A 15,995-nucleotide genomic window follows, 5' to 3' on the forward strand; every position below is an offset into this window, starting at 1 on the left:
CGTGGAAAAAAAAAAAAAGGCGGCGGATTTAATTTACAAGGTACTTTGGCTTTAAGATATTTCAACTCCAGGATAAACATTGGTTTATACCGAATAGTTGAATAATAATGGAAACTATACCTAGCAACATGTTTAATTCTCACAAGTCAGTTTTAAAAATGTATTTTCCCTTCACAAACGCGCAATTCTGTAAATTACTTGCTTGTGTTTATACAACTAGGGAATAGTGTGTGGGGTTTTGTTTTGGTTTTTTTTATGCACTGTTATTTTAAACCCAACATGCAAACTCACTACCACTCTGCTCTAGCAGCGTAAAATCAGCAGCAGCCAGTTTACAATCCTTATTGGGTGGTAAGTTTGTTGATTTAAAGTGTTTTTTTTTTTTTTAAACAAAGTCCATAAAACCCCACACTGATATCCCTGGATAATTAAGCCACAGTACTTAATCCATACCTCCATGAAAACAAAAGAAACTGGTTAAGTAGCCCATACACGGTGCGATTTTTTTGCACGATGTGCACAATTTCGATCGACCGTAACGATCAATCTTGTACATAGTGTGTGCGCGATGCCGATGCGCGTTCCACTCATATAGTTGGATCGTACATCTTACGGAAAAACCGTAAGATTGCGATCTATTGTGTAGGATGTATTATATGTATGATCGCAACGATCAATTGTACACCATTTTACCACATCGTATGGAGACTTTCAAAGGAAGAATTGCAAGGGCAATCATACAACACATCATGAGGTTTCTAATCGCACCGTGTATGGCCGGCTTTAGTTTACACCCCTTCACCCTCCCCAAATAGTAAACAGTGGCAACATTACATGCTGCCTATTGCAGAGTTTACATACTGTCCAGTTGCTGGTTCACATGGAAGATAAAACGTGAGCGGTATGACAGACTGACGTGACAAGCCGGTAGTTATTTTTTTGGGGTCTGTAAACTAATTTCAAAATATTTTAAATATGCTTTGCAGGAGGAAAAAACAAGTTGAAAGGAATTATATATTTAAATAACTTTTATTAAATATCTTTATTTCCATAAACAAATATAATTTAATCATTCAAATTTGTAATACAGCAGCTCAAGTCTATGCAAATAAAGGACTGCTGCAAATCATGAGGCAATACAATTAACTTCAGAGACAGCTGTGCACAGGTAGGGAATTCTTATCTTGTTCCAGGTGTAAAAGTAATCACATTCCAACATTAAACAAATCTTACAGTCTATTAAATATACTTTTAGAAGCACTCCTAATGCAGCTTTTAGGTTTTACATCTGCAGCCTAATATTGGTGTACACTTTTCACAACGGCTACAGAACAGTGGTGTGAGCTGGAGAACCATTGGGAAGCCACCATAATGGCAGCTTCATAACCCTCTCCAAAACATAGCACCATGGTGACAAACCAGCTGTATAGAGCAATATTTCAGGCTCAAACTAATTTACCATCCAGGTATTCATGCAGATTTAATATTTACCATCTCACAAATCAGCCCTTTATTGGAGACTGCAAATTTACCTATTAGGCAAGAATCCCAAATAATGGAGAAATACAACGTCACAGCTATAAAAGGACTTTCCCTGTAGTAGTATGGGCAGACTGAAGGTGCACAATCTCTGCTTTGGTTCTAACACAATGATGTGTACCCAGCATTAGGCATGGTATAGAACATAACCTGCTCCCCTCTAAAGGCTATGAAACTACAATACCTCCTGACAGGTGTTGATTTAAGTTTAAAGGAAAAAAATAAAAATAAAGGTGATGTGCAACAGTTGTGTCCCCCATATGCCATGTATCTCTCTCTCGCTACCCCTCCCCCCCCCCCCCCAAAGAAAAAGTCTTGTATTTAGAACAGGTCACAAATTCTTGATGTGTGTGGATATTGGAGTAGCAAAGATGCCTCATCATAGAGAGGGATGCTGCTAGAGAATTAGCAGAAATTGGAAGCCATGGGTCATGTCCACAGCAGCACTAACAGTTTCACAAGCAGGCAATATGCGCACCAGATACTCTGCATTTACACAATTACTATTTTTTAGAACTTCATATGAAGGAATTGTATATATTTACTTTGTTCTGTAAAATAATGTCAGGAAACATAACCTTTGCATATTATGCCTACAATGACACCTAGCCCATTTCAGAAGTTCTATATGGTGTTAAAGACGTTTCTTCAGCCTGGTGGTTTTGTATTCTACTTGGAGAATTTCCACTCCACATGGGAGTGTTACAAAGCTCTTAGGAACGCCATGACCTATCTTAGTTGAGTTGTGTTCTCAAGACATTAATCTTTTACAAAAGGCCTGTTTAAAGTGTAAACATTTTACTCACTTGACAGTTTTCCTTGTTTTACACAAAATCATGACATTTTAAGAAGGAGATACAAGGCAATTCCTATTAAATGTAGCAAAACCGAAAAGTGACAGAAGACTAGTGTCTTACACATGCACATGACCACTGCTGAAACTGGAAGAAGAGTGGAAGGATAAGAGAACAATGGAAGGGGCAGACATCCAGTGCTCAGAAGCAGGACCAGCTGCACATAAAGGCCTTGTGCAAAACATAAGTAAATTTTATGCAATATGAACCTAAAGTCTGTGCGCACGGGTGTGTCTTGAGAAGGAAATTGCACTTTGTTACTGGTTATTCTCACACTAAATCCTCCAGGCCATATAACGGTCCCCATAATGTTCACGGATGAACCCAGAGTGTGGACCAACCAAGTAGATGATATTTAGTCTCCAACATCAGTGTCACGGTCTCCGATTAGCCAAAGCACATGGAAGCTAAGGGCCAAGAGTCCAGTGCCCAAAAGATCACCCAATGCAGTGAGATAGGGAATAGAGAAGTTGTCAGGATTCATCCCCCTGCTCCACATCCAATGAACCATCCAGTCTGCAATATACAGGAGAACCAGAACCTGCAACAAGAAGTGGGGGTACCTGGCTTTAACAATATACAATTAATTTACCCAAACATACAAGTCTATAGTAACAACTGCTAATTAGCTTTGATTGACAGAATGTGGCATTCAATAAATATATGATCTTTTCTGTCCACATTCAACAGATACTAAACTTTTCTACATGCTGAAGTGAATGATAACATTTAAGCAAATTGTAAAGATATATCTGTCCAATGCATCTGGTGCAATGGAAAATCTGGGAGCAAATTTCTATTTGCTTCCATACATTACCAAACACTGGAAAACTAACCAGATTTTCCTTCCCACCAGACAGATTGGACAGCTGTATCTATAGGTGTGTACTCAGCCTTATGCTGCCCATCCACTACTAGATGCGGGGACGACGGCACGATTACGACGCCGTCGTTGTCTCCCACGGGGTGAAGTGCATACACTGAACGTTCAGTGTATGCAGATCAATCATCCCCGGCAACCTGATGGCAGTATCAGGTTGACCGTCATGTTCAAGGGGGATGAATGATGTTAAAAACGACCAGCAGGCGCGCGCATCGCTTGTCTTGACATTTTACTGCCCGATTTGCGGGCGATTACCAAGCGATGGAGCAATAACGACGGTCGTCATCACTCCATCGCTAGGTTTAATCGCTTAGTGGATAGGCAGCATTAGAGATTTCTCTCAAAGATCTAGGAAGAGAGCAATTGGTTTGCTTTATTTTAAAGGTTGTATAAGATTATACTGCTCAGCTACAGAGGCCTAGCAATTGTTGGTCAATAAAGTAACAGCAGAAAGTACCAAGCTACAGGTTTGGTCCTCACAAGTCAGTTCTGTACATACATTTATTTTTTATTTGTAAATATATATATATATGCCCCCCTTAAAATGCTTATAAAAAGACATGCTGATCCCCTAAAAGTAATGCTAGGAGTATGAAAAGAAGGAAGGAAGGAAGGAAGGAAGGAAGGAAGGAAGGAAGGAAGGAAGGAAGGAAGGAAGGAAGGAAGGAAGGAAGGAAGGAAGGAAGGAAGGAAGGAAGGAAGGAAGGAAGGAAGGAAGGGAGACATTTATCCCTCTGAGCAATTGTATCAGACCAAGGTGCCATAGACAGTCAAGTATTCATGGTTTTCTTCTTCTTTACTTCTTGCCTGGAAGTAAATTTTTTTAGAGTGTCAGACTCTTTATATGCAAACATGAAAGATGGACCATTTCACCTGTGGGTACGAGTAGTTTCCATAGATGGGTGAAAAGAGGGGACTCTCTCCTCCCAATATGGTGATGCGTGCCCTGTGGTAGTTATCAGGTGAGCACCCGGTAATCGGAGTACACAAAAAAAAAAAGGTTTTACAAGTACCTCTTCGTAAAAATGTCAAGTTATTTTGGGTCTCATCTTAGCCAGGGGTCTCTCCTCCTCTCTGCGCTGGCTGGAGACATAACATACTCTCCAGAAAAAGGGACCATTACATTAGTTACATACATACACACACAAGCCACACATATAGTGGAAGTAATTAGGTTAAACAAACCTGAAGTAGTGCTGCCATCATGTAGAAGACCATGAAGATTAAAGTCATAGTGGTGTGTCCACCTTGCATAGAGTTAATGGTGTATAGAAAAACCAAGTGACCAGGCACCACAAAGATAAAAAGGACACGGGCTGATCGGGAGTTCACATCTGAGGGATAACCAGAAAGAAAAGAAAAAGTGGTTAGTGTATGGAGCAACTTGTGGATCCTTTCAGAGTCAAAAATTCCACTTCAGTGACCGCTCTGTAGAGTTACAAGAAACATTTTTATAGAATTTTCAGAATGAAGCTTACTAAAGCACCAAAGTAACATAGCAACTTATATATTCTACAGTGTATTGAATAGAAAACCTTTTAATCTCTCCAACACTATAGAGACCTGCTCAAAATTGCCATTTATGGCAACACAGGAGGGAACACACATCATGTACTACTTCTTTACTGCATCTTGCCATCCATTATCTGGCCAGTTCTATACCGCTAATGGATAACCGGTCATGATAGTTACCTGAAGATGGCATTATCCACCGGAGGAAGCACCGAAAACGGTTTTACCAAATTAGAATTAAAACCAACCTCTGGGAAGAAGACCATGACAAAATATTTAGGCTAAGTTTTATGGATCAAATACAGTAATGACATGTCAAAAAAAAATAAAAAAATAAGAGTTATGGTATAACATACCTTAGTTAACTATTTATTCGAGGTACCTTGGGGTATGTAGTTTGAGTGATTCATTGCACCAAACAGCTTACAGCTTTGAAGCTCCCAGCATGCCTAGGTCCTCCTCCCTATATACCCCGCCCCCAGCTAGTTTGTAAACAAGCCTAACGGCAAGAGACTGAAAGTAAGGAGGAAGTACAACGTACACAATAAACACGAAGAGGGAATCAGTGATACAAAAAGAAAAGCAACAGATCCCAACTGAGGCCAGGCGCGTCAGGGCGGGTGCCCTGTGTACCTCGAAGAAAAAAAAAAAAAAAAAAGAGTTAAGGCATGTTATACCTTAACTCTTATTTTCTTCAGGGTCCATAGGATCTACCATGTGGACGTCCTAAAGCAGTTCCCTTAAGGTTGTGGATGCTCCTGAGCAGAGGAGAATCCACCAGCCAAAGGAAGCATCATGGGAGGCAAAAAGTATCAAATGCATAGAATTTGATAAAAGGTATGGACAGAAGACCAAGTGGCCGCCTTTAACAGCTGCTCAGCCGAGGCGCCATGTCTAACCGCCCACAATGGTCCCACAGAGTAGAATGTGTTGTCACCTTGTTCAGTACAGGGAGATCAGCCTGTGCATTGTCGAAGCTGGATTATTGGCTGAGACAAGATCAGTTTAAAATTGAATCGCAGCAACACCATCTTGCGACTGACCGCAAGACGCCACCTTGGAAATGAGATTGCAAGACGCCATTTTGCGAATGGCCGCCACCTAAGCGCCATTTTAGATAAACTCACACTTTAGTACATGTGGCGATATCACTATTGGTCACAGATGCAATCGCATGATGCCATCGCCATAAGTTACGGTGATTCATCAAAAGCCCATTTCATGACTTTACGTAGTTTGGGTGCTCTGGATAAAGTGTATATTATTATAATTCCCCTAAAGGATATATTTCATAAATGGCTGTACAGTATGTCAAAATTGGAATGCATTAGCAACAGAGCAAATGGCCACGTGACAACTAGCCTGTGTAGACAAGCTTCCTGGACATAACGTCTGCTCTCACTCCAGGTGGCCCTGCTCGAATACAGCAAGAGGGTAGTTTGTAGCACCTTACATTAGCAGGCTTCCTACAATAAAATACCTTCAAAGCCAAGAGTGTTATCTGAGGTTTGGGTTTTGTAGCTGTGCTAATTTGCATTTACACAAGAACCTGAGAGAACAAAGGACTGTGCTTTTGAGCCTGGGGAGGGTGGGGGCTGCTGAGAGAGGGGGGGGGGCGTGTGGAACTATAATGCTCAGCATTCCACACTGCTAGGTGTTCACCTAGTTTAAGTGAGATTTAAGTGCACCATTTCTCATACACACATTAATACTGACAATTGCATATTAGCGAATGCATAAGATCCTGTATGAAAACGCTGTTTATTAGCTTCATGCGCACGCTTCTGCCCCAAGTTAACTAGCATCTTTACATCACACCCCGCATACTTATTCACATAAAAGGTTTAATAAGCTTTAAAGTATAAGATTTAAGTTTGTTCATTTAGCATAAATGCTGTGAAATAAAGATTTGGTAACTAAGGTTTTATAAATAAGTAAGCAGTGATTGGTATTGTACTGATGTGTACTCTTTCAACAGTATTCTGGTACCATCGGTGTGGAGATCACATCATGCATTCTCAACTTATGGACCGCAGAGACTTCAAGCAACAAAATGTTAATATGAACAACTGTTAGGATGATTCCATGAGGCAGGAAACCAGAGACCCCAGTTGTTAGAGGCTGGGTTGTGTCTATTTGAATCAACCTGTTAAATGCCTTGTAACATATGCCCTCTCCTTTAGGACCAATGGTATTAGCAACAAACTTCTCTATTGTTTTGTTTATTTCTGGGGGGTATAAATAGGTGTGCTGACCCTGGGTTCCTAGTCTTTGTGCTGAATGCTGATTGACGAGGGGTTTCTTGCTGATGCCCAACATCTGGACCAGAGTGTGCTGCATATGTATAATTGTACTTGGGTCTGTATAATCTGTTTGCCCTAAGATTATATGAGGATCATAACGTGTAACTGCTGTACTTTACTTGAATAATACTTTGTGCTTTGGAACCACATGTTCTAAGTCCGAAGTCTTTATTTACTGGATGACTGCGTACGCAAATTAGCGTCATCCTTAGAGGTGTATAGGAAGAATATTAGAAGGTATAGGCAGGGGTATATAGAGGTTCAAAGGCAGAATCCTTAGCATAGACATGAGAAATAGTCAAATGCAGCCAGCGAGCCAAAGTCAGTTTGTTAGCGGGCCAGCCTAGTTTGTGAAACCCCTCACACACAAAAGAGCGCATTGGATTTCCTGATGGAGTTGGTACGATCCAAGTAGATATACGCAGAGCTCGGACGACATCCGGTGAAGCTTCACCCCTAGAAAGGTCTGAAGACTGAAAAGGCAGGAACTACAATCTCCTTCCTATGAAAACTGGACAACACTTTTGGAAGGTACCACGCTTTAGTACGGAGGACAGCTCTATTTTTATGAAAAACCAAATATGGAGAGCGACATGACAGTGCTGCCAAATCAGAAACACTGAACTGGGGAAATAGCAAGAAAAAGTCTTCGTTGTCAACAAATTAAGGTCCACCTTATCTAAGGGTTCAAAGGGAGCAACTTGCAAAAGCCCTGAGAACCAAAGATAAATCCCACTGTGCCACCAGAGGGACAAGCTGAGGTTGCAAAGTTGCAGACGGAGAACCCCCTACAAAAATGTTCTAACATCTGGCAGGGCGCAATTCTGCACTGGAACCAAACTGCCTGGCTACTTTGAGTTCAGGTTTCTGCATTGTCAAAGACCCAAGTCTAAAGGGGCCTATCCATTAGCAGATAAATTGAACTATATATCGTTCAATTTATCTGCTAATGGATAGGCCTTGAACGATGACAGATGTGCACTGCCGTGGCCGATAAATTTTATCTTTCGTCTCTCCAACATGTTGATCAATTATCACATGTCACTGCCAGATATTGGAAATATCTGCCAGTTTATATGCGATAAACAACGAACGATATTAACAGCAGCTACAAAGCACTGGAGAGAAAAAAAACCCACTCCCTGAATGAGGTCATGCAAAAATCTGTCATTTACATGACAGATATCTAATGAAAATTTCGGTGGCTGTGCTGAAAGATATCTTTTGTCTTTCATCGTTCAGAAAAGCATCTGCAAAATCAGGCACTCGTGAGACCTAGAAGACCTTAGGGTCATAATTTCTGTGGGAACACCAAAGAAAAAAAATTGAAAGCCAAATCCTGTGATAGATGCGGGCAGAAGCAGGCTTCCTTGCCCTTGGCATAGTCTGGATCACAGAAGTAGAGAAACCTTTTGCCTTTAAGACGGAAGACTCAAGAGCCATGCAGTCAAAGCCAGCCGAGGTAAATCCGGATATAGACAGGGACCCCGCACTAACAAATCCGGTCGTAAAAGGAAGTGTACTGTATGGATAGACATGTCAGATATGCAAACTAAAGTCTCCTGGGCCTGGCAGGAGCTATTAGTATTATCCTACCGCCTTCTTACTTGAACTTTGGCATACCTGTTTCCTCCTAAGGGTGGTCAATCTGAAGTGCCACCTCACCTTGTGGTTGAGATGTGACGCCATGAGGTCTACGTCCGGTAATCCCTACCTGTATTCAGGTTTTGAAAAAAGTCCGGATGAAGAGCCCATTCTCCAGCATGTATGTCCTGACTACTTAGAAAGTCCACTTCCCAGTTGAGGGCTCCTGGGGATAAATATTGCCGAGATTGCTGGAAGATGGCATTCTCCCCACAGCAGAATGTTCGCCACTTCCCTCATGGCTGCCGGACTTCGTGTGCCTCCTTGATGGTTGCTATAAGCCACTGCAGTCGCATTGTCGGACAGGACTGCTGTGAAGGAGGTCCTGTGCCAGAATGAGCGCTGTGTACTGCACGAAGCTCCAGAACATTTATCTGTAGGTGACTTTCCTGAGCCGTCCATCTTCCCTGAAAGGTGTGAAGACATGTCACTGCTCCCCATCCTCGCAGACTTGCATCCTTGGTGAGGACTACCCATTCTGGGACCCATAACAGGAGCCGGCTCAGTCATGCGCAAGACCCAGATAGCGACGGCCAATGCGTTGCTCTAGGTCTCGCACCAAAGGGGGCATGCTGTCAATGTTGAGTGACAGCACGCCCCCTTTGGTGGGCGGCTGCCCAAACGAAGGTGTTCCCATGTGAACACCTACCGTTTGGGGCCAGCCCCACTGACATCACAAGTGATGTCAGTGGAGAGATTTTGGCTCTGTTAGAGCCGAAATCTCTCTGGGGCTTGCGGCAACGAGACCCTACCACAAGGGTCTCGTCGCAAGCCAGATTGTCACGATGGTCTTGACCATCGCGACCATCTTCCTGGCCGCTCGCTATAGCTGTGGGTGGTCACCCACAACCATCAGACCGGCCCGGATTCAGAGCGAGCGCTCTGTCAGAGCGACCGGCTCTGAATCAGGGCCTTAGGTCGTACAATTATACACCAAAAGCAGGGCTGCCTTGGAGGCCCTGTATAAAACAGTCGAAGATGCATACACACTGTATTGTATACTGATTAAATTGTACATAAGTTGCGATCCTTCTAAGCGAAGAGTTGTCATCCAATAAAACATGACTGAAGGAGCACACAGTTTTTCCTGACTTTCCTGTACCAGAACTGGCTGAGATGTCCAGGGCTGGTTATGCTTTTGAGAGGGATCCCACAACTCTTAATTTTTAACACTCACACCTATACCATAGAAGCACTGCGCACATCACTCTGATCTGTGCAGTGCTTCAGCAGAACATGCTGCTCACAGGCAAATCTATTAATTTCAGCTCAAAACTGAACTTTGACACGATCAAACACTATTCCATAGACAAATCGGAAAACATGATTCAGTCAAATATTAGTAAAATTTGAGTGTTTGAATGGGAGAAAAAATAAATAAATAATAAAATGGATCCCATCGATGGCCAACGTGTTTAATCTCGGCCAGACACTATTCTTGGTAAATGTACCCATAATAATCTGAAGATGGTACTTGGCACCAGAGATTTAGTCAATGTAGAAAGTTAATCAAGACACGACACAAGTACATGAAAGTTAAACACCCTTGTGCTTAAGGCATATAGTGGTTACAATCAGGCAACAGTGTCCTTCATCTAGAATGTTTATACATATACCCAAACATGCCACTGAGGTTCTGGGATCCATTATGCATAGGGAGCAAAAAATAAAATAAAAAAAAAAACCTGTAATAGGGCTAGTCGCTCATTTAAAAGCACACTTCTACTCTACCAGAGCTGCAGAAGGTTCTGCAAGGAGTGGGGCACTTGCGAGGTATAAGTCCACTTTCCTCTCCCGGTGTTCCCATCATGTGGAGATATGTGGATATGCGGCTGGCCTGAACAGCTACCAGGTTCCCTCCAACACCTAGAAAATATTAGTGACATATACAGGGTTAACAGCCATGTGTCTTTGCTTGCAACTCAATATCATTTGCTTTGACCTACATAACTATATGAAAAAAACAAACATACACACATATATATATATACACACACATACATACATATACACACACACACACACACACACACACACACACACACTTCATAGGTTGCAAGATATGTGTATAATTCAGCTGTGTTTCTTCCATACATGGGTAAAAGTTCTAGGGGGTATTTTCTTTTTACTGCATAGCAAGTTTGAAATGAGGAAATGGCCTCTCCTGGGACCTGCCTACTGTGGTGCCCGGTATCCTGTGTCTATTCATTGGTGATCAGCAAGACAGGGCTTCCTGAACACTGTTACTGAAGCAAAGGAAACCTCCCTTCAGCTTTCACTGCGCAGCTGCTAGACATTTAGGTTAGTCATGTATTAGATTATGTAGTGTACCTGTGCAAAGTGGAGCTTACAAAATACAAGGGTTAGGAATCCTCTCATTTAATCATTTGCAGAAAGCTTTCAGAATAGGTGTATTGGCTTGATGAGACACTTTTTTGTAGATAAGTGGAAATAAATCCTACAGATGTGCCCACATACATCTACCCTCCGCTCGCTACAAGTTGTGCCACACAACACGGGAGCACAGTGTGACTCTGTAGTACAACGCGTCATTTTGTGCGTCTTACTTTCAAATGAGCCTAAAATATCTAGTCTCATTGTTGTGCGAATCAGCAGAAGCTGCCTGTGCTGATATGCAGCATGTCTATGTTGTGTGTGACTGCGGGTGCATCAGCATGCTAAACGCTCGGCGCTACAGTCACGCCATGGCGCTACTAGAAGGGCAGTTTAATGCGCAAGGAGGCTAGAAGTACGTGGACCCATCTGTACTTAATTACCATTTCAAATTCAGAACTTGCAAGAGGGTACGGACGTTAAAGAAATCAAAAGAAAGCATTTGCACCAGAAAAGCCTTTGGTCAGTGTGTCATTACACTTTTAGCAAGAAAAATCATGAAGGGCCATAGGGCCTAATTCAGACCCGCTCGCTGGGATGTATTAGCACATAGCCTGCCGATATTTGCAATCTGCGCATGCGTACAAGACGGAGTGCGCGAACCAGTCACTGCGATCGCCCCTCGTGCACAGACACTTCGCTAGAATAAGTGACCGGATGAGCAGTTTGTGGGTGGCGACAGGGGATGGTCAATGGAAACGGGATTGTGGTGGTGCGAAAGAAAGAGTGTGCATCTGAACGCTGTTTCAGGGGCGTACATAATTACGACAGCGTCACCATTCACGTCACATGTCTAAATTACAAACAGCAGCACTCGCGGTAGGGTATGGTCAGCCAGAAGTGCTGAGTATGGGTACGATGTTTTCATACACTTCCTGGAGAGGACGAGTGTTACTATGGCAAAGTGGGCGACTTGACAAGCTGGTCAAAATACATACCGCAATCGTACGCAAAGACATAGTGAACGTGCTAATGTCTCGCCGTGCGACTTGCATACTTTGGCAGCTGACGGCTGCGTGCGAACGCATCTAGCGAGCAGGTCTGAATCAGGCCCATAGTCTGTAGCACAGTTATAAGCTAGATTTGATAGATCTTGAGAACGGTTGATGGCTACAAGTCAATTGCATGGTTTAGGAGAGGACTATAAAAACACATTTAATTATGAATTCAGTCAACTGTCATATTATAGAATTATAATTATTAATAGAACTTATCCTCTACAAGCTTCTTGATATTTAGTCCTGTCGCACATGTATACAACTTCTCAAAACTTACCTTCTGAAGAAAGTCACCACATTAAACAGATCATGGAGTCAAGAATAAAGTATTGGGACTATGTGGATCACTTCTGACCTCCTAATGCTTCATGAGTGATCATAAGGATCGAGTTATACAAGCTACTTGGGAGTGTTGTGCGGTGCAAGAGGCTGTCAGCACAGCAGTATCCACCTGCATCTATACTGGCTGGGAGGACTGTTAACACTGTGACTATGTCCAATTAATCACAGTAACATCTGATGACACCTTACAGCTCACTACAGTGCTATTTAATTGCCCCAGAGCAGATAATTGTATTGGAGCCAGCCCCTACATATGGAGTGGGTGGCCAAATAAGGAGCCAGAGAGCCTGATCCTAATAAAAGTGCCTAATGTTTTCTTCATCTGAACCAGTTAATCTAAGTGATTGAGCGGCTGATTTATTGCGGAGTTTAAGACTACTCCTAGCTACCAGATTATATTGTGTCCTATTCTGTTGAACCGGACCATCGAACAAGTCCTTTATTCAAAAGGAATCACTGGGCAATCTGCTGGCCACAAGGGAAAGCAAGGAGGTCAGCCTTCCGCTAGACCCAGTTCTTATAGGAAGCCAGTCTAAAAAAGTCCTGGCCAAACAAACATCCGGCTGTCAGGTCTGACGTTAAGCCTGCAGCTTTATGGGACGGGCCTCTCTCTGGGTGATCCCAGGGTAGGAGGCCAACTTCAGTATTCAGATGCCTGGCATCTTACAACAACATATGCCTGGGTTCTGGAGGTAGTCTCCCAGGGGTACGCCCTTACTTTCTGGAGAAGTCCCCCACAAAAGGTTTTTAAGCACATCTCTGGCAGTGGATTCTGCAAAAGCCATGGCCCTTCAGCAGGCTATACACTCCCTGCTGGTATCGGGGTAATAACCCTGGTTCCAGTGAATCAACTAGGAAAGAGATATTATTCCAACCTCTTCTTGATTCAAAAACCCAATGGGTCACACAGGCCTATTCTAAACCTAAAAGGGTCTCAACACGTTTATCAAGGTGCCCAGGTTTCCCATGGAAACACTGTGGTCGATTGCGTTGGCCATGGAACCAGAGAATTTCGTGGTATCCTTGAATATTCAAGATGCATACCTTCATGTACCAATTGCACCATCCCACCAACAATTCCTGCATTTTGCAGGAGCATTTCCAGTTTCAGGCGCTGCCTTTTGGTTTATCAACAGCCCCTCGGGTGTTTACCAAAATCATGGCAGTAATGACGGCCTGCCTCAGGCGCCAGAGAGTCAGGATTCTGCGTATCTGGACGACCTAATATTGGTCGCATCATCAGCAGAATTGCAGCATCATCTCAGACTGACAGTAGCATGTCTACACAGACATAGGTGGATTGTAAATTGGATAAAAAAAAAGGAATCTTCTTCCAGTACAGCAAATGGTGCATCTAGGGACAAGGTTGGATTTTCTGGCACAAAGGATTTATCTGCCAGAAGAAAAGATTGCGGCCCTTCAGTTGAAGATACGCAGGCTTCTCGGCCGATCAGTATCTATTCATGCAGCAATACAAGTACTGGGATCCATGGTGTAGACTTTCGACACGGTGGAGTATGCCCAGTTCCACTCCAGACCATTGCAGAGGTTAATCCTCTCACTGGAAAGGGGAGTGCCACTTAATAAGACACAGACAGTCTCTCCCAGAAGTGCGACTGTCCCTGTCTTGGTTGTTGCAGACGTGTCGTCTCAACAAGGGTCGCCCATTCTGGATTCCAGATTGGGTTCTCCTCACAACGGATGCCAGCCTCCAAGGATGGGGTGCAGTGACAGGTTATCACACTTTTCAGGGAAAGTGGATGGCAAGAGAAAAAAAAAAAGTTCTGTCTAAATGTCCTGTAACTAAGGGCAGTATTCAGAGCGTTTGTTCAAGCTCAGGAAATATTAAAGGGCAGGCATGTCCAAGTCCAAAAATCGGACGCCGCCACCGCAGTAGCTTACCTCAATCATCAGGGAGGTACACGGAGTCACACCACCATGAGGGAGGTGTCAAGCAATCTGGTCTGGGCAGAATGTCACCTTCCGGCAATATCTGTGTTCATTTCAGGAGTCCTAAATTGGGAAGTGAACTTCCTAAATCAGCAAGATATACATGGCAGAGAATGGGCTCTTCATCCTCAGGTATTTCAGAACCTAGTGGACAGATGGGGTCTTCCAGAGGTAGACCTCATGGCCTCAAGGCACAACCACAGGGCTCCCGCAGCAGTTTGTGGAGGCTCTGGCAGTGAGGTGGAATTTCAGACTGGCATATGAGTTTCCTCAGTTTTCCCAGGGTCATCAGGAAGGTCAAGCAGGAAAGCGGTACAGTAATGCTGATAGCTCCTGCTTGGCCCAGACGCCATTGGTTCACCGACCTACAGAGTCTCTCCACTGACACTCAGTAGCCTATTGCTCTAAGGCACGACCTGTTAAAACAGGGTCCCTGCCTGTATCCGGACCTTCCTCGTCTGGCTTTGAGGGCATAGCTCTTGAGGCCTCAGTCTTAAGGGTGAAGGGGTTCTCTGAGTCAGTAATTCAGACAATGCTGAGGGCCCGGAAACCATCCTCGGCCAGCATTTACTACAGAATTTGGCACTCGTTTTTTCTGTGGTGTGAACTGAGGAAGTATGACCCTAAGGTGTTTAGGGTCTCGAGTGCTTTCTTTTCCTCAGGCCGGGTTAAACAGAGGTCTCTATCTGGCAACACAGAGTTCAGGCTTCTGCACTTTTGGTTTGGTTTCAGAGAAGGATTGCCACCTTGTCTGACGTGAGAATATTTTTTCAGGGGGTTTTGAGGGTTCAGCCTCCCTTTGTTCCCCCGGTTGCCCAGTGGCATTTGACATTGGTGCTAAAGGCTTTACAGGCTCCTCCATTCGAACCCCTGAAATCAGTAGACCTGAAGTGGTTGACAGCAAAGACTGTTCTTCTGGCTATCGTTTTGGCCCGCAGGGTCTCTGATTTGGAAGCCTTATCTTTTTGCTCTGCTTTTTAAAATATTTCATCAGGATAGAGCTGTTAATCGTACTAGGGACGGGTACCTTCCTAAAGTGGTATCCCGGTTTCACACGAATGAAGAAATTGTGGTTCCGGTTTTGCAGGCTTCTGGCCTTTCGGCTAGTGAAGCATCACTGGATGTTGTGTGGGCTCTGCATAACTACAGTATGTAGACCGCACCAGCTCTATCAGAAAGTCAGATGCTTTGTGTTGTATGGCTGTCATAAGCAGGGCTGACCAGCTAACAAACAGACTTTGGCCAGATGGTTAGGTATGACAATTTCTCAAGCTTACACAAGCTGATCTTGTTGTTCCGTATACGGTTAGGGTACATTCTACGAGATCTGTGGGACCATCGTAGGCGGTAAGATGGGGGCATCTGCTGAACAGATTTGCAAGGCAGCCTCGTGGTCTTCCAATTTTATGCGTTTGACACATTTGCCTCTCAACCCCCCCCCCCCCCCCACACACACTTCCCAGTCTCTGACATCATGAACAAAGTGGCAGGTCAACAATTTGGATTCAATTGCTAGCATTGTCCAAACACGCCCTTTACATATTTCAAAATGTCTTGTCATACTGGGTAACTTATT

General features: G+C 43.6%; 1 protein-coding gene across 1 annotated transcript in view; it reads right to left on the reverse strand.

Annotated features, from left to right (window-relative positions):
* Window positions 1–1,010: 1,010 nt before the first annotated feature.
* Window positions 1,011–15,995, reverse strand: part of SLC41A1 (solute carrier family 41 member 1) — a 49,855-nt gene continuing 34,870 nt past the window's right edge. Inside the window, exons 10-12 of the mRNA XM_088479625.1 lie at window positions 10,467–10,601; window positions 4,462–4,610; window positions 1,011–2,934 (exon numbers count right to left, since the gene is read on the reverse strand). Of these exons, the coding sequence (XP_088335751.1) occupies window positions 2,749–2,934; window positions 4,462–4,610; window positions 10,467–10,601 (470 nt within the window). The 3' untranslated portion in view covers window positions 1,011–2,748. The remainder of the gene's footprint in view (window positions 2,935–4,461; window positions 4,611–10,466; window positions 10,602–15,995) is intronic.

The sequence above is a fragment of the Taudactylus pleione genome, unplaced genomic scaffold (assembly GCF_031769625.1).
Source record: "Taudactylus pleione unplaced genomic scaffold, aTauple2 ptg000242l, whole genome shotgun sequence".
Lineage (NCBI taxonomy): Eukaryota > Metazoa > Chordata > Amphibia > Anura > Myobatrachidae > Taudactylus > Taudactylus pleione.